Source organism: Carassius carassius, chromosome 38 (genome assembly GCF_963082965.1).
Source record: "Carassius carassius chromosome 38, fCarCar2.1, whole genome shotgun sequence".
Lineage (NCBI taxonomy): Eukaryota > Metazoa > Chordata > Actinopteri > Cypriniformes > Cyprinidae > Carassius > Carassius carassius.
Window position 1 is genome coordinate 6,042,309 of NC_081792.1, and position 17,829 is coordinate 6,060,137.

At 37.5% G+C, this 17,829-nt stretch overlaps 2 protein-coding genes across 4 annotated transcripts in view; one reads left to right on the forward strand and one right to left on the reverse strand.

The window, feature by feature from the left end:
- The window catches only part of LOC132119223 (dnaJ homolog subfamily C member 14-like), a 35,299-nt gene extending 30,667 nt beyond the window's left edge, over window positions 1–4,632 (forward strand). For both annotated transcript variants that reach the window (XM_059529020.1, XM_059529019.1), the window contains exon 8: window positions 4,199–4,632. In XM_059529020.1, the coding sequence (XP_059385003.1) occupies window positions 4,199–4,505 (307 nt within the window). In that variant the 3' untranslated portion in view covers window positions 4,506–4,632. The remainder of the gene's footprint in view (window positions 1–4,198) is intronic.
- A 2,768-nt stretch (window positions 4,633–7,400) lies between these two features.
- On the reverse strand, window positions 7,401–12,781 carry LOC132119224 (inositol polyphosphate 1-phosphatase-like). 2 transcript variants are annotated; one of them, XM_059529022.1, is made up of 7 exons: window positions 12,534–12,781; window positions 11,569–11,781; window positions 11,414–11,474; window positions 9,998–10,198; window positions 9,302–9,476; window positions 8,048–8,374; window positions 7,861–8,001 (listed from the first exon to the last, which is right to left on the reverse strand). In XM_059529022.1, the coding sequence occupies exons 1-7, from the start codon at window positions 12,540–12,542 to the stop codon at window positions 7,998–8,000; spliced, it is 990 nt and encodes a 329-aa protein (XP_059385005.1). In that variant the 5' UTR covers window positions 12,543–12,781; the 3' UTR covers window positions 7,861–7,997. The 2 variants fall into 2 exon arrangements, with proteins under 2 accessions (XP_059385004.1, XP_059385005.1); XM_059529021.1 differs by having other exon boundaries at window positions 7,401–8,374.
- Between the last annotated feature and the right edge of the window lie 5,048 nt (window positions 12,782–17,829).

Consider the following 17,829-nt stretch of genomic DNA (forward strand, 5'->3'; position numbering starts at 1 on the left):
TGTGTTGTGATGATTTGCAGCATGTTTCGTTATATGCAGGTGTTGTGATGATTTGCAGCGCGTTTCGTTATATACATGTTTTGATGATTTGCAGCGCGTTTCGTTATATGCATGTGTTGTGATGATTTGCAGCACGTTTCGTTATATGCAGGTGTTTTGATGATTTGCAGCGCGTTTCGTTATATGCATGTTGTGATGATTTGCAGCACGTTTCGTTATATACATGTGTTGTGATGATTTGCAGCATGTTTCGTTATATGCATGTGTTGTGATGATTTGCAGCGCGTTTCGTTATATACATGTGTTTTGATGATTTGCAGCGCGTTTCGTTATATGCATGTGTTGTGATGATTTGCAGCACGTTTCGTTATATGCATGTGTTGTGATGATTTGTAGCGCGTTTCTTTATATGCATGTGTTGAGATGATTTGCAGCGCGTTTCGTTATATGCAGGTGTTGTGATGATTTGCAGAGCGTTTCGTTATATGCAGGTGTTGTGATGATTTGCAGCATGTTTCGTTATATGCAGGTGTTGTGATGATTTGCAGCATGTTTCGTTATATGCAGGTGTTGTGATGATTTGCAGCACGTTTCGTTATATACATGTGTTTTGATGATTTGCAGCGCGTTTCGTTATATGCAGGTGTTGTGATGATTTGCAGCACGTTTCGTTATATACATGTGTTGTGATGATTTGCAGCACGTTTCGTTATATACATGTGTTGTGATGATTTGCAGCATGTTTCGTTATATGCAGGTGTTGTGATGATTTGCAGCGCGTTTCGTTATATACATGTTTTGATGATTTGCAGCGCGTTTCGTTATATGCATGTGTTGTGATGATTTGCAGCACGTTTCGTTATATGCAGGTGTTTTGATGATTTGCAGCGCGTTTCGTTATATGCATGTTGTGATGATTTGCAGCACGTTTCGTTATATACATGTGTTGTGATGATTTGCAGCACGTTTCGTTATATACATGTGTTGTGATGATTTGCAGCATGTTTCGTTATATGCATGTGTTGTGATGATTTGCAGCGCGTTTCGTTATATACATGTGTTTTGATGATTTGCAGCGCGTTTCGTTATATGCATGTGTTGTGATGATTTGCAGCACGTTTCGTTATATGCAGGTGTTGTAATGATTTGCAGCGCGTTTCGTTATATACATGTGTTGTGATGATTTGCAGCATGTTTCGTTATATGCATGTGTTGTGATGATTTGCAGCACGTTTCGTTATATGCAGGTGTTGTGATGATTTGCAGCGCGTTTCGTTATATACATGTGTTGTGATGATTTGCAGCATGTTTCGTTATATGCATGTGTTGTGATGATTTGCAGCACGTTTCGTTATATGCATGTGTTGTGATGATTTGCAGCATGTTTCGTTATATGCATGTGTTGTGATGATTTGCAGCATGTTTCGTTATATGCATGTGTTGTGATGATTTGCAGCATGTTTCGTTATATGCAGGTTTTGTGATGATTTGCAGCACGTTTCGTTATATGCATGTGTTGTGATGATTTGCAACACTTCTGTTGTCAAACTGATGAATATGTTTTATTCATTTGCTGATGTTTTTTCAATTTGCATGTGTTTTAAGTTGCAGCGTGTTGAGCTGTCTCGGCCACCGTACTTTGGAATATAAACCTCTAAGGTTGGTCTCTTTTTAAAGAAGAAAATTAGCAGATTCTGGCAAAAGTGGAATTTTTTCAAGAAAAAAAAGTATCAAAGTTGTAAAATGTTAAATGTACTGTAAATAATATGCGCTATATTAATTTTATTATATTTTATTTATTATAAATATTTTACGTAACAGGTTTTACTCTAAAATTGGTATAAAATTAAAGCCTTGTGTCTAAATAAGTTGTTACAAATTTGAAGTTGATATGAAAAAAATTGGTTCATGTGAGTTTTTTTAGGGCGTCATACCACACACATCCACTGGGAGCCATCAAAACTATTTTGAATTTTGCTTAATGATTTTTTTTCTCTAGATTTCTCTGTGAATTTCACTTCTATCTCAAAATAACCAACAAATATGAAATCCTGAGCCTCAGACCTTTCCATGATATGTTTGTTGTCAAGATTATAAAAAGTTTTGGTTCTAGAAGACCGTAATGCATTATGTTTTATGACACTTGACCCTGCCCACTAATGGGGAGGTTACCACCATTAGATTTTAAAGTACCATTTCCATGGTAAAGCAATGTCCGATTCCAAAATGGTTTTCACAGGATGAATCTTGGGCTTCTAAGCTTTCAAATCATATATGATTTATGATGATTACTAAAAGATTTAGTAAAAGACAACAGAGAAAAAGACAACAACAAAAAAGAGTGCAAAGCATCCCACAGGTGGGACAGTGACAGTTATGGGGTTAATTTCTTTTACCAAGCTCCTCATCTAGTGGGCGGTGTCAGGTTTTGTATTACACAAATTATTTGAACTACTTTATAAAAAAAAACTTTTCTAATCTTGACAAAACACATATCATCAGAAAGTTCTGAGTCTTACGGTCCCATCTGCCAACTGTTTTTTGATTGAGACTGAAATGTATAAATTTGATACAGGAGAATGCAAAAAAAAAAAAAAAAAACACCCAGTGGCTATTTTTGGTACAACGCCTAAAAATCTTATGGGAAGTTACATTTTGTGATATCAAATTAAAATTTAGAACACAAATTGGTTAGACATATGACTTTGATTTGATAGTAATTTTAGAGTAAAAATTATTTTGTGAAATATATATTTTATATCAAATATTTAGAGTACATTTGATTTACAGTAAATGTAATCATTATTTGAAGTTACGTTTTCTTTTATCTTGTTTTAAAAACAAGACCAAACTTATGTCTATATTCCAAAACATTTTTAAATTACAACCATTTAAATTTAGTGTAATGTTACGTATATTCTCAATATACTCAATACTCTCTTTTTTATACCCTAAACAGGCAACGTGACTCAGGAGTCACATACATTTCAAAACGTGCTAAATAACAACATAAACAACATATGACTAAATTTTTTTCTGAATGTGACTCGTGGGTCACGTTGCCTGATTTAGGGTTAAACTTTTTTTAATATACATTTCATTTCAAATATTGCTCTTTCACATGAGCACAAATCAAGAGAACATCAACTAACATGGTTTGCTTGCAGATTTACGACCATGTGACTGGCTATATTACACTTATTTGATCAATAAGAAAATTGGCAATCACTTTTTCGTATATTCCAAAAACAATGTAGTATTAAAAAAAAAAGTAAGTCTTTGGATGACAGGGTTTGTAAGATCATGAGAAACAAATTCAGTCAGGTGTTCCCAGACTGGAAATATTTTTAAAATATGCTAAATCTATATCTTGTAATAGATAAGGTATTTGTTGCCAACTGAGATATAAATGTTGACACAAAAGTACATTTTTGTAAGAACTTGCACATGCTTTTTAAAGTAGACTTGTTCCATTTTTCTTATTTGTCATTGATCAAACTACAAAACAAAGTTTGAAAGGGGTCTGTATTGGGTTGAAAATATAGAAATATAGTTCACCTCAGCAGGTCAAAAAGCTGTTAATAACACTTTGCCAGCATGGTCTGACGATGAGCTGTGTTGAACAAACAGTGTAGGTTGACTTGGGTTGGTTGACAGTTGTTGGGTATCATTTGATTCAAGTACCCACAGGTCATGCTGGTATTGACAGGTGCTAATTTTGGCACAATAGGAGTGGTTGAATCACTGACTAATTGATGCATCATACAAGAACCGTTCGATCTATCAAAAATCCTTTAAACTCTTTTACCAGCTTTGTCTGATGATGATGACCTGGTTAAATTTTTCATGAAATTTGGAGCAACTGTCTAGGAGTTTTAACAAGTAGGTTCTTCAGATGGGAGTATGACATTCGATTGCGTGAGCCAAGGAAAAAATTATTTTCTAGCCCTTATGGTTCAAAATTTGGTAGCAATAGGAATGTTTGAGATAGTACGCCTAAAACTGCTGTGGTTAATGTTCAGACTGTCCTCTATTTGTGTGCCAAATTTCTCGCAAGTGGTTCTATGGACTGCCATAGACTTGAGCAGAAGAATAACAATAACACGAGGTGCCTGCTCACTTTTGGCCCCTAATTTACTGCCTATATGTTACTGTAATGACAGTCTTCATGTTGAACTCTCCTTTCGGTGTCTTCTAGATCCCCATCAGATCACGCAGCAGGTGGAGGCTCACCTGCAGACCTGCACGACTTCTTCAACCACTTCTTCCAGACTGGAGCTCCCAGTGACATGTCTGCTAATGGAGGATTCTTCCCAACAGGAAACCCGCCGCCTCATTCCTCGGGAGCAGCTGCAGGGACTTCAACAACGTTTTCAGGGTCTTCTCCACAAACAGGGCTCTTTAGTCCAGGGGCCCAACAACGGGGCGAAACCAGCGAACACTGGACTGACGGAGGAAAGCCCCCACGCCGACGCAAGAAAGTCCGCAAGCCATTCCAGCGCTGAGAAATGCAATATTTTACAGAGATAGAGTACTGTCTGTTGCAATTTTTGACATGATTTTGGCCAACTAATGCAACAAAACAAGGATATAATCTTTTGACCTCTGTTGAGCATTCAAGCGTTGGTGCGTTGAAGCTTCCTGATACAGGAAGGAGCACGCAAAGAAGGATTCAAGAAGAAGATCTTTGCTGTCTCATGTTTGAAGTCCGTTTTTTTTTGTCACAAATTAACCTACATTCAAGCATCTGAAATAACATTCTTTGAAGAAACAGAAGGACTCATGAGTCACGAGTAGATTAACTGGTGTATCTGAAGAATAGTGGACCCAATGTTAAAAATTTTCACTATTTATTCACCTGCATGTTGTTCCAAGCCTTTATGCCTTATTTTTGCTTTGTATCTTCTCAGAGCTTTTTTCAGAACGTCAAGCTCCAGGACAAACCAAAAAATACCCACCATTATAAAAGTAGACCATGTGACTTGTGTATGCTACATTTTAAGTCTTCTGAAGACGTCACCGCTTTGTGTGACAACCAATTAAACGAACTGAAGCTGTTCACTGATTATGTTCTTCTCCAACATAGCTGTTAAATTTGGCCCAGGTTTGATATGATGGTCATGGGATACATGATAACCAAGATCAAACCTTTCGTAGTCCATTTCTGAGCCTCAGTGGAGGGGAGCTTTATCAGCAAATACAATTTTTTGTTTTGAGATTGACAGACTCACAGTAAAAAATAGCATCAGAGTTTGAAACGACAGGGTAATAATGGCATTTTTAGTTTTACTTTAAAGATGTTTGGTTTTGTCAGGTTTGAAATGGTGAATGTTTTGTAATATATGAACACACAAGGATTCATGTGACCTAAGGGATGACTTTCTCTTCGTCTGCTGTAAGTAAGAGAACAAGACGACGGCGTAGCTGAAATCTCCAGATGCTCCTGGTCTTATCCTGTAGTGATCATGCAATCCCGAGGAATGATTTTACCAGGCAGTTACTCAAGCAGTTCATATTAAAACCAGATCTTATTTTGTTCATTTTTTAAATTACGTGTTTAGGAGAGAATTACTTCAAATATCTACAAATATTTTATTGTACAAAAAAATTAAAAAAATACTCGACATGGGTTAATATTCCAGAAACTGAGCATCAGCTACTCACTTAATTGAATGAAGCTTTGAATCAGAAGATGAGAGAATCGAGAGGGATTTTCACATCAAATGCTCATCCTGCTAATGGGAGCTCTTGACTGATTTGGTTCGTGTTTGTATTGGATCTCTTGAGCTGGAATAGCTTCCAGTGTGCATTGTATTTAGAATAAGGGGAAAAAACGATACCAATCCAAATTTTAATAAGTTAAAGTAATGGTGAGTGAATCTTAAATGTCTGAATGGATAGATCTTGAAGTCTAAAAGGGTTTTGATGTGAAAACCCCAGAGCCTCCCTTTAAGGGGAAGTCCTCTTGTCACTTTTGACCACTTTCTTATCACTCAGGAATCATTTTAAAAGACCGTTGCTTCCTTCCTCCACTGGAGCCATTATTCCAGGCCAACAGAACCTGTTATGTCCAAACATGACGTCTGGCTCATGACATCATGATTCGTAGCCAGTCTTCTCTGTATTATACAGTAGACCCAAAATACTTTACAACACAAGACTGCTTTCCCTCTGTACAGCTGAACATAAAAGCGTACTAATACATAACTGTTCAGTTTAAAGTGTTCTCAAGTCTTCAGAAGTGCTTTCAGAAACTTTGTGTTCAGTTTTATTTAAAAGCCCTGATAAAGGCTCTCGTTTAACGACAGAAATACCCCAGAATATTAAAGAGACTGCAGAATTACAATCAGATTGTTTTGCTCTTTGTCAGTCATCTTTCAGCTTAAGAGATTTCAGATGGAAAAAGCATAAGATGGGTATAATGGTTTAATGTGGTTGCTCGGTCATTTAGAAACTGTGCATGATTAAATAGCAGCACATTTACTTCTGAAATGTTCTCAAAGGCTAGAATGACTGACCACACCAACTACAGTTGAGTCAAACTCAGTGGTTGTTTACTCAACGGTTCGATTACTAAATTGTTACTGAATCTTTCGGGTAAACTTGAGTTTTCAATCTATTCTAATGTTCTTTTTTTCTTTTCATTGTTCTCTTGGCAATAGCAAATGTTATTTTAATTTCTATTCACAGCTGTTAATTGAAGTGGTATAATAGAAATAAAACGGACAGTTTATTATTGCACTAAACTTCCTGATGTGAAGGCATTACTGACCATTTGATCTAAACAATTGACCACTTTAAATGGACTGTGGGCTTAAAAAAAAAAGTTTCTTTTATGCAGTTGTTATATACAGTGGGTATAGAAAATAATCACCCCCTTTAAAATAATCACATTTAGTTGCTTTGCATCCTGAAATGAAGACAGACAGTTTTTGCTTTATCTAGCTGTATTTACTCAATACAAGTGAAAGATAAAACACCAACATGTAAAAAAAAAATAAAAGATTTTTGCTATTGTACCATTAACATTTAGGACTGCAAATAGCTTTCAAATTAACATTTATATAACTTCTGCAAGTCTAATAACTTCATTTCACATTTTGATCTCAAGTCACCTTTCGTGAGAACATAGTGGATATTTGTCAAGCATTACAGAACTATGCCCCTTTTCCAAAGAGGTTTTATTGATGGTAAACTTATCCAGTATTTGCTATAAATTCACTCGGATCACATCCTTTTCTAGCCATAAAAAGTCTTCATAATTTAATATTTCTGTAAATGAGGCTATGATGAGCCATAAAATGAACAAGGGTTGCTGTATGTAAAGACATCAAAGCTGCACATCTGCTTTTCTCTGTGCCATACACTACCGCTCCACAGTTAATTATTAAGAATAATTTTGTTTTGTTTTTTATGTTTTTGAAAAAAAAAAAAACTTTTGACTGGTGGTGTTTAAAAGCAGAGACTGTTACGAAACTAATTTCCCCCAAATATAAGGGGACACATAAAAGTAAAACAACATACACCAAAAAAGGGCCTGAGTGTCCATGTGTAAACTTCAAAACATGACATGATCCGAAACATTTACACAACATTACCATGAGAAGAAGACAAAACAGTTTCCCTTTTGTCTTGAAAATATAATCAACTTCTTCCAAAAAATTTAACTTACTGATATATACATTGTAGATAAGTACTATAATAAATATTTTCTCCAGAAAAGCTATAGCCTTAAATTAATACTTGAATACGCCATGAAATCTTACCATAAAAATAGCATCATTAAGAACAAAAGATTATGCATAACAATACAAACTTTCACATCAATGAACATACACTAAGCTCTTGCCTTTCAGTATAATAATATTTTTATCATATCTTTCCAGCAAGTGCTGCCACGACTTTATCAATGATGCTGGAGTCCAAATATGCGATTATTCCTCCATGGTTGGCCCATCTGTCCACCCCCTGACTCTCGGTGTGAGGTTGATGGTAGGTCAGCTCAGCTGCGTGTCCCTGGTTTCCGTTGAGGTGGGCACGCAGGCACTCGCTCAGGTCCGAAACGCCCCCGCCCAGCGCCCGCAGAAGTGCATGAGGAGCGCACGAGTCCCACTTGAACGTGCTGCTCTCGGAGAGCACATACACATCCACCAGACCCTGCACCACACACAGGATCTTGTATCCTGCACCGGACGCATACATCAGCGAGCCGCTGGAGATAGCTGCTAGAGCGTCCTTCACAGCCGGCCTCTCGCTGGAGCTCAGCAGCACAGACAAATAATCTTTCGTTCGTGGACAAAACGGCCTGCGCTGAGTGACAGAGCAAACGTTCACATCTCCATACGAAACACCCCAGACATGCTGGCCTTTCCATCTACAATCACCACAACATGAAGACATTAGTTCACCCCCCCAAAACAATTCTGTCATTAATTACTCCATTTTAGAGGAATGGGTCCTTGAGATGAGATGTTTTATTGGTTACCACAACATACAGTCTTTCAGCTAAAGCAATTGTTTTGATAAATGGAATTCATAACCACTTCATTTATGATGCTGATGACAGATAACTGACAAACAAACGGGGAGATCTGGATGCAGATCTGTTTTATGGTTGTTTTAAAAAGGCCTTGTTTCTTGCAGTATCCAAAATTTCATGGATTAATCTGTATATTTTTTAAATAACATACTTTGTTTATAATTTTACTTGGATAGAAATGTGAGGGTCAATATAGTTATATACCCCTAAAATTCAGGAGATTGGGGCGAAAATGCCCCATCTCTTGTATATATGGTATAAATGAGATATCACGAAACGAGTGCGGTTTCTGTCCCAAATGTGATCTTGCTCAATAAATAAAAAATTACATCGGTGTTATATTTTAGACAAAATATTGTCTGTTTGAATAAATGAATGAATAACTTAATACATTCACAGCCATCTACTGGCAGTTTTTGTTTCCCATTTATATTATCATTTACTTAAATTTCATATTTCCATATTAATCAAATAAATTAAAGGGATAAGTCAACCAAAAAATACAATTAAAATATGAATTTAGTGATTTTGCAACCGTTTAACTATGTCTTGTTCAAAGAGGTGGACTTTTTTTTTCTTTCATTTTTGCCACAAAAAAAAACACCCATGGACTTTTACAGCAAAAAAACAATCATATTTGTTAAATTCCAATGAATTGCATCTGAAGGATTTTTGTGGTTTTCATTTTCAATTATTGTTTTTTATTATATTAAAACAATATTCTCAGCACACGTTTTAACACTGCTAAAGCAGCACTCTTACCCTTCACCCGTGGAGTCTTTGTGGTTGAACGGCTGGTTTATGACACCCATGACTGGTTGACCAGTGGATCGTAAGTAAACCCCAATCAGAACCAGAGCACATGGGAGTCCAGACTGACAAAAGCCTTCATCTGGCTCCTCTTCCTCCTTCCCTTCAATGTACTGACTTGTACCATCTGTCAAGAGAAAATAACCAAATACATGTGTTGATGATGAATGAATATGTAGTTAATTACTGAGTGTGGAATTCATATGAAACTGAATGTAGTTAGTTATAAGCTGTACAGCTTAATGTGTGTTTAATGAGTATGTCCACAATGACACTGCACACTTTACATTATCTATGCTGATTTAAATGGTGCCAAGAACAGTCAAATTAGCCAAAATATTTCATAATGATGTGTAGGACTTGAAAGACGAGCCTTTTAGCAGAGTCACACAAAATTGTGAGAAAATCGTTACACCGCTATAGGGCATACATGTCATTAAACTCAATATACAGTAGTCTGCGACACTGTAATCTAGTGTAAACTAAACCTGGTATTGTGAACTATGAATTGTTGGCTGTGCGACAAATTGTTTGCATGTTCTTTATTTGGATTTTTTCTTAAAAAAAAAAAAAAAAGGATAAATGAATGAAATGTCAAATTAAATAAATTAGCGAAGTCAAAATCTGGACAGAAAATAAATTAATTACCGATGGGATCAATCCAGATGCCCACATCGGCTGGGCTGATGGACAGCTGCAGAGATTCAGCCGCCTCGTCTGTAATCTGAAGGTCCTGGTGGATCACCGTGGTCAGGAGCGACGCAGCGTGTTGATCACCGTCCAGAACTTTAGCCAACAGAGCGGTCGTGTCCTCTTCTTGAGCACATACAGTCACAGTTACGCTCTCCCCTGAAAGAAATACACTTCACATCAATTCCAGTCAAATGGTGCTAATAATTATTTTATTAATACATTGACTACAGCTCGGAGTTTGCATACCTGCAAATTCCAGACTTGAAAAAATTTTTTTTTTTTGAAGAATCAGCAGTTGAAACTATTTCAGAAAATTACTACAATGATAAACCACACATTTCAGCCTATTTCATGATTTACCCCAGTTACCCCTGCACACAAAGCACTTATGAACACTGCTTTATTAGGCATCATAAGATGGTAAGATGAAAAGAAAATGCCATTTACCATTGCCAACTTTCCTGAAGTCAATTCCCTTCAGATATATATTCATATAACCACCTCCCAAATAAAAACTCCTCACAGTTACACAAATCATATGAATGGCCTATTTCAATGTAGGAGACAAGTTTGCAGGTAGGAAAAACAGTGGAAGAAAAGGCTCCTGAACACCCAAAAACAAACACAAGCATCTCAATCTCATGCTAAGTATTCCTCAGCTCTTCTAATATACTCATGAAATACTCCATAATGATAGCTATGACTTTATTATAATAATGCAAATATTTGCCTACCAGGTACCATGGCAACAACCTAACCACTGGCTTTATCCCATCTGATTTTAAAATTGTTTGCATAACCACAATTCAAATGCTGACGTATTCACTGCCTTGACCTAGGCTTAAAGCCAATTGGACCCATCAAGTGCAGTGGTCATGTACTGAGCAAGGCCTTAAAAACCTGTGAAAAAGACAAGATCAGAAAGGCATTAATTTGAGTTTAATGTAAATCCTAATCCTAATAGGGAGTCCCACAGGGCTCTGTACTTGGCCCATCCTATTTTTTCTAACACAGAATGCTTGGCTCCTTTAAGAAATCAAAGTTTCTTACACCTCTGTTTAAAGGACAGCACAGCTCAACATAAAGTACTTCAACTATGATAAAATCATCTGAATATGCTTTAAACTTTAAACTGTTTTAACATTTGCCTAATTTTATCGGATTTTACTTTTCTATGTAGTCATCAGAAACAACACTTGCCATGCAAAGAAACAAGTATTTATGGTGTCACATGATCTACAGCTTTACATATTTCAGTGGAGTTAAAAGTCAAATAACAACTGCCACAAGAGTCGTGCAAATTTGAATTCAATGGCAAACTGAAATCCTTTCAAAAGCAGCACAGAATCAAAGCTTTTAAGGGTAACATACCAAGTCCATTCTCAAACTTGTTCGACTCCTCTCCTTGAATAAAGCCAGTCAGCTCTGGAAACTATGAAGAAAAAATAGAGAATGTTTAGCCATCAAGATGATAAACTTGACTAAGACTAATTTTGATTTCAGTGAAAGCTTTAAATTTAAGAAACCTGGGCACAAACATCATGGCGAATCATTTCCTGTATCAACACATCAGCAAGCGTCTTAAAGTCCTGGACAAATTTCTTGTTTTTGTCAACTCCTGTCTTTTCCTGTACCAAAAGTTCAAAAAGTGCTGCTTCCTGTCGACAGACCCGTGCCACATTGGCAGCTTTTTCTGCCACGCTCAGGAGCAACTGCAGCAACTCTGCCATACCTGAGACCTGTGAATCACACACAAACACGTTCAGCTCTATATATTTGATAGTCAGCGGTACAGTCTTACAAGTATGTCAGTAACGTTTCAACAAACTAAACAAGTAAAGTCAAAATCAGGTCAACTAAAATATTAGCAAACTAAAAAAAGACAGTCATTAACTAAGTGGGACAAAAGGGTGAAGCACCATGATGAACACGAGAAGAAAAAAAGTCTTTCTGCAAACCACAGCTTGACTCAGGTCTATATAACATACATATACACACATACATACATACATACATATAAAAATATAAACACACACACACACACACACATGTTAACATATATATATAGTCCTGAGTATTATGGTGATATTTGCAGAGCTTTGATAAGTCATAACCCTGAAGACAAATGTTATGTAAATTTGAACATAGTGAGTGTACTATTTTCTATTTTTTCTTATCAATGCAAAATGCATGTAAAATGATATGTTGATGATTTATTGGTAAGTATTATACAGATTTGATGAAGTCGTATAGACATTTCTCTTGCAGATTCAGTTGACCCAATTATCAAAGTTCACATCATCTCTGTGGTTAAGTCCTGAAACCATACACACACAGAGAGACAGAACACATAAACCTGTGTAAGGTTACTTGAAGAAGCGCAGTGGCAGACAGAAACACACACATTGCCCACATCTCTGCACAGAATCCAATGCTCTTTATTAGAAGACAGACCTAACAAGCAAAGTGAAGACATACTTACAGCTCATACCATTGCCATGAATCTGCAGTGCAGCAGTGGTTAGGTGTCCTTGAGCTGAACTGGAGCGCTTCCTGTATGTCACACTCACAGTGCTGTACTGATCCTCTGTCTGAAAGCGCGCGCACACTTCATCTCTGCTGCGTGACGACAGCGTATTTTAATCAAAATGTAGATTTTAACTTAGATTATTTAAGTAACGGAAACGCCTCTGAAATGAGAGCATTTCATTGCGTCAAAGTAGGAGGAGGAGTTTGTTCATAAATACCGCCCTCTGGTAGAGTCAAACATACATTTCAGATAAATAAAATTGAAATTGTCCTTTTTTTCACATTTCCGGGTTTCTCAGCAGCGGAAGTCGTCATACTTGGGTGAATGGGAGACTGCCACAAATATATATTTTTCATTCTCATTTACACATATAGCAAAAGAAAAATATACGATAGTATTTTCACGACTTTTAATAATAATGATAATAATAATAATAAAATAGAGAGAGCGATGTCAAATGTGGAAGTATTTGCGTAATGTGGCCCAAATGTTCATGCAAAGAAAGAAGGCGTGGTTTCAGTAACACATTTAGTGTTGAAGCAGTCATGTCAGGAAGATGTGTGTGTATCTAGGAGAAAGAAAAGTAATTTATTTGGTCTTCTGAGAGTAGATGCATTTAGGAATCTTTAAGGTTACTTACAACAGAACAGCAACACATTTTATGGATGACTGTTTTGTGAACCTATGAGAGGAGGTCATTCTGACTTGGCTACAAACAATCTGGCGCTTCTGAATCAGCTACTGGAATATGTTTTGTTATCAGTTTAAGTATTTGCTATTGAATGTTCAAATGTGTTGTTTTGCATGTTGTGTCTGTGTGCGTGTGCGAGAGAGACAGATAGTCACAGTGGAGTCAGCTGTCTTAACCGTCTGTGGCTTGTGTACTGCAAACACATACGAGCTTCATCACTGTGTCTGTCACACCACTCTGTTCCCCTTTTGGACTTGAACTGATGGTAAAACTAAGGACAGTATTAACTGTTTTTACACTTGCGATGTTTGGCCAATCACAATGCACTGGCTCAGTTGGCCAATCAGAGCAAAGAGGAACTACAATAATGTACAGTATTTGAAAAATAATGTTTTTTTTAAATAAATTTAACATTAAAGTATGTCAACGTATTCTGTTACACCAAATTAACAAAATAATGATCTTTAAAAAAGCATCATAAGACCCCTTTAAAAAATTAAAATATAAAAAACTTTTAATAAATAGTAAAACAGTCAAATCAGTTTCAATAAAAGTAAGCTATTTCAGCCATATCAATATATCCCCACTTATAACAATGTGCTGTAAGTAGGCTAATGCATGAGGTTCTTGAGAAGCTGAGCATAGACACAATCCTCAGTTATGACTGTGAAGCTTGAGCAGCTGGCAAAGCCATTCAATGTCTGTGTGATAAAACTATCTGAAAAATCATGGTTTCAGTGTCTTGAGAGAGAAAGTTGAGAATATCATGTAGTGTATGATGTTTTTGCTTCTGCATGTCACTTGGGACCGAGCGACAACCTCCCGCTCTCTCTCGTGAGGCCAACACGCAAGTGACTAAAACTGTAATTCATCGACTGACCGGTTGAGGCTGGCTGCAAAAGGGAGTCATTCCCATTGACTGCCCATGTTAAAATGCCCAACTTTACAGCAGAAAAAAATGTTTACAGCCTGGTGCAAAAAAAAAAGATTTTGGTCTATATAGCTAATTTTGCCCTTCATGACAACTGTGAGGGTGGTGATTTTTTAATATTTTTTAAATAAAGTTCTGCATAATTAAGGGCGTGGCCACTTGAGTGACAGGTGGATTGCCACTGCTGACACCGCCGTCGTGGTAGGTGGGCGTGGTTTCAGCAACCAGCTCCTGCCTTTTTGCCCATTTTTGATTTTCCGAGAGAGTCATGCGATGACGCGCTGCCAAGATGGTGACGGCCCGCTCCGCCCACTTTTGGTTTCAAAAACTCTCTTCGGAAACCTATGGGTGATGTCCATAGACAGTAAAAGAAATGGACACAGCGACCCCATTGGATTCAACGGAGACAAGTGAAGTCAATTAGAAGCACGCACTTCCTGGGGGTCGAGCGAACTGCGCAGACTCAAACTGAGCTTGATGACGTAAATGTCACGTGAGCAACCTGTCTGACAATTGTAAGTCTTCTAATCGCTGTGCCAAGAGAAATCTGAATAACCCACCGAATCTTGCAGACATTGTTGAATAATTTTGTGCCGTTGCTTTTATGGACTCTCTATGGGCTTCTCCCTTGACTTTATGCCTCCACGTCCCCCCGATAACCTCATAGACAGTAAAAGATTGCCTGCGAGCTTCTTCTCCTGTCCATACAGTAATTTCTCTACTGTGCGACAGAGAGTCGCAGGTTTTGACGCAATCGCAATGAATGGACAAATGGAGTCTTTATACACCTCAGATGTAAAGTTATTCTCTGTCAAAGTGACGCCAAAATGAATGGGAGTCAATGGAATGCTAACAGCAGGTGGGGGTCCGCTAATCAATGGCGGCGCCCAGGGAAGCTTCAATAAAATATGAAACCCTGCCCCCCTGGTGACGTCACAGACACTACGTCCATGTTTTTATCATATGCTTGGAACCCATCCTGGTCTCAACACCAGGCCCCCTACTGGACTGGAGTGTCAACTGCCACTAATGCTTTGAACACTGCCACATATCCTTACTGAAATGACAATATCAATGTTGTGTCATGACCTTGAGTCATTATAGCCCATATGTGGTGTAGTTGTGTGTTGTTTCTTGTGTGTGTCTGTGTGTGTGTTCGAGGTGGGCATTTACCAAGATAATGCACTGAAGTTGTGTGATTGCAAATTTAAGAATCTGTCTTAGATCTGCTGACCCTACGTCCGGACATACAATCACCTGAAAAATTACGTCGAAATACATTGTAGCATTTATGGTAAAGGTGATGACATCAGATAAACAATTTGGTTAAACAAAGTTTTTAGCAAGAGGTTGCTGCCAGTTCCAGTTCTCTGTATTATAAATCAAATGAGCAATATTACTGAGACCTTATCTTTTGTCAGTAATGGCTCTTGGTGCCTCTGCCCCAGTCTTTGAATATACATGTTGATTGAATTAGGATTGGTGGTATGGGGCAGGTTACTATATCTAAATACTTAATTTGCATGCTTTACTTAAGGTTGTCTCCCAGGTGCTTTGTCTCCATTTCTAAGCACTGCCCCTAAATGTATTTAAACTACAATGTATCACTGCCTTAGTTAGACTTTTGATGACTGCAGCACCACTCAGCAAGTTCTCAATAAAGAGTCCTGCTGAAGAGATACTCAAGAGTCTCATGGTCTTCGCTTCTAAATTTTCAACAGAAGCTATGATTGGTTTTCCCTGATTTCCTGCCTTGTCATAAGGACCACCTTAAACACTCTGCCTCACCTTTTCATGCCACTCACCCATTTGTGATTTGTTATAGTTTTGTGTACATGTGACTGGTGTCTTTTTTATGATTTTTGGATTATGACTTTTTTATCTCAATTTATGACTTAAGTAGACAGACTACAGAATTATGTTGGCATTAGTGGAATTGCATTGTCGTGGTTCAAATCTTACTTATCTGACCGTCATCAATTCATAGCAGTTAATGATGAGATATTATATTGATCAAAAGTACAGTATGCAGTGCCACAAGGCTCAGTACTAGGACCATTGCTTTTCCCACTTTACATGTTACCCTTTGGAGATATCATCAAGAAACATGATGTTAGCTTTCATTGTTATGATGATTTCTCCGCGGTCCCAAGAAAGATACAAATTTGCTAAATTAACGGAATTCATAGTTAATATAAAAAATTGGATGACTAGTAATTTTCTACCGCTAAATCTGAATTCTGAAAAAACAGGTTTTAATTATTGGCCCAAAAACATCTGCATGTAATATTTGAACGCAATCTTTACTTTGAAAACCATGTTCCTGGCATTTATAAAACTAATTTTGTTCCATCTAAATATATCTAACTTACGACCTGTGCTCTCAATGTCAAATGCAGAAACATTAATACATGTGTTCATGACCTCAAGGTTAGATTATTGTAATGCTCTATTGGGTGGTTGTTCTGCACGCTTAGTAAACAAACTACAGCTAGTCCAAAATGCAGCAGCTATAGTTCTTACTAGAACCAGGAAGTATGACCATATTAGGTTCTGTCACTGTCTCCCTATTGAACAACGAATACATTTAAAAATGTTGCTATACTTATAAGTTTAGCTCCTCAATACTTGACCGAGTTCATTGCATTATAGTGCTTTACTACTACTGCGATCTCAAAACTCTGGCCAATTGATAATACCTAGGATATCAAAATCAACTGCGGGCGGCAGATCCTTTTCCTATTTACACCCAATCCCTGGAACAATCTAGTGTTGTTCAGAAGGCAGACACACCCCGTCAATTTAAATCTAGATTAAAGATTAAAGATCTCTTTAACCTAGCTTACACATAACACACAATCACATTTCTATAATTCAAATACATTAAATGATTGTTAGGCTGAATTTATTAGATCAAATGGAACCGGGAACACTTCCCATAACATCCTATGTACTCGTTACATCGTAAGAAGAATGGCATCTATGCTAATATTAGTCTTCTTTCATTCTGATTAAGAGGTTACTGTAGCCACCAGATCCAGTCCATATCCAGGCCAGAAGGTGGATCAGCACCTAGAGACAACCTCTACATCCCTGAATGTCAGTGAAGACCAAGTCAACTAGATTAGTCCCAGAGACAGATCCCCTGCGAAGACCTCATCACCTCCACGACTATCGGCACGAGACCATCGGCACCAGATGAGTCCTCTGCATCTGTGCTGCAGCCTGGAATTATACCACACCATACTGGTTTCGTCTGGCCTGAGGAGAACTGGACCCCTGACTGAGCATAGTGTCTCCCAAAGTTTTTTTCTCCATTTCTGTCTGGAGTTTTGGTTCATTGCCACTGTCGCCTTTGGCTTGCTTAGATGGGGACGCTTGACTGATTGCACAGATGCTATTGGAAGAGAGCCGAACTGGATGATGATATCACTGAATCATCAATTAAGCTTTAGCTGAAAAATGACTCTGTTATTGTCTTATTGCATCATTGACAAATGACCTTTTTGGCTCTGTAAAGCTGCTTTGACACAATCAAAGCGCTATACAAATAAAGGTGACTTGACTTGACTATGGGAACATAGCAAAGGTGTGTGCTACTGGCACCCTTTAAGGGCACTTTGTCTGTCTTAACT

Excerpts from the sequence above, each read along its gene's own strand:
- LOC132119224 (XM_059529021.1), bottom strand. Across the intron at positions 10,199-11,413 it reads CAAGTTTGAGAATGGACTTG|GGGAGAGCGTAACTGTGACT; the intron begins GTATGTTACCCT and ends TATTTCTTTCAG. Across the intron at positions 8,375-9,301 it reads AAAGACTCCACGGGTGAAGG|ATGGAAAGGCCAGCATGTCT; the intron begins GTAAGAGTGCTG and ends TGGTGATTGTAG.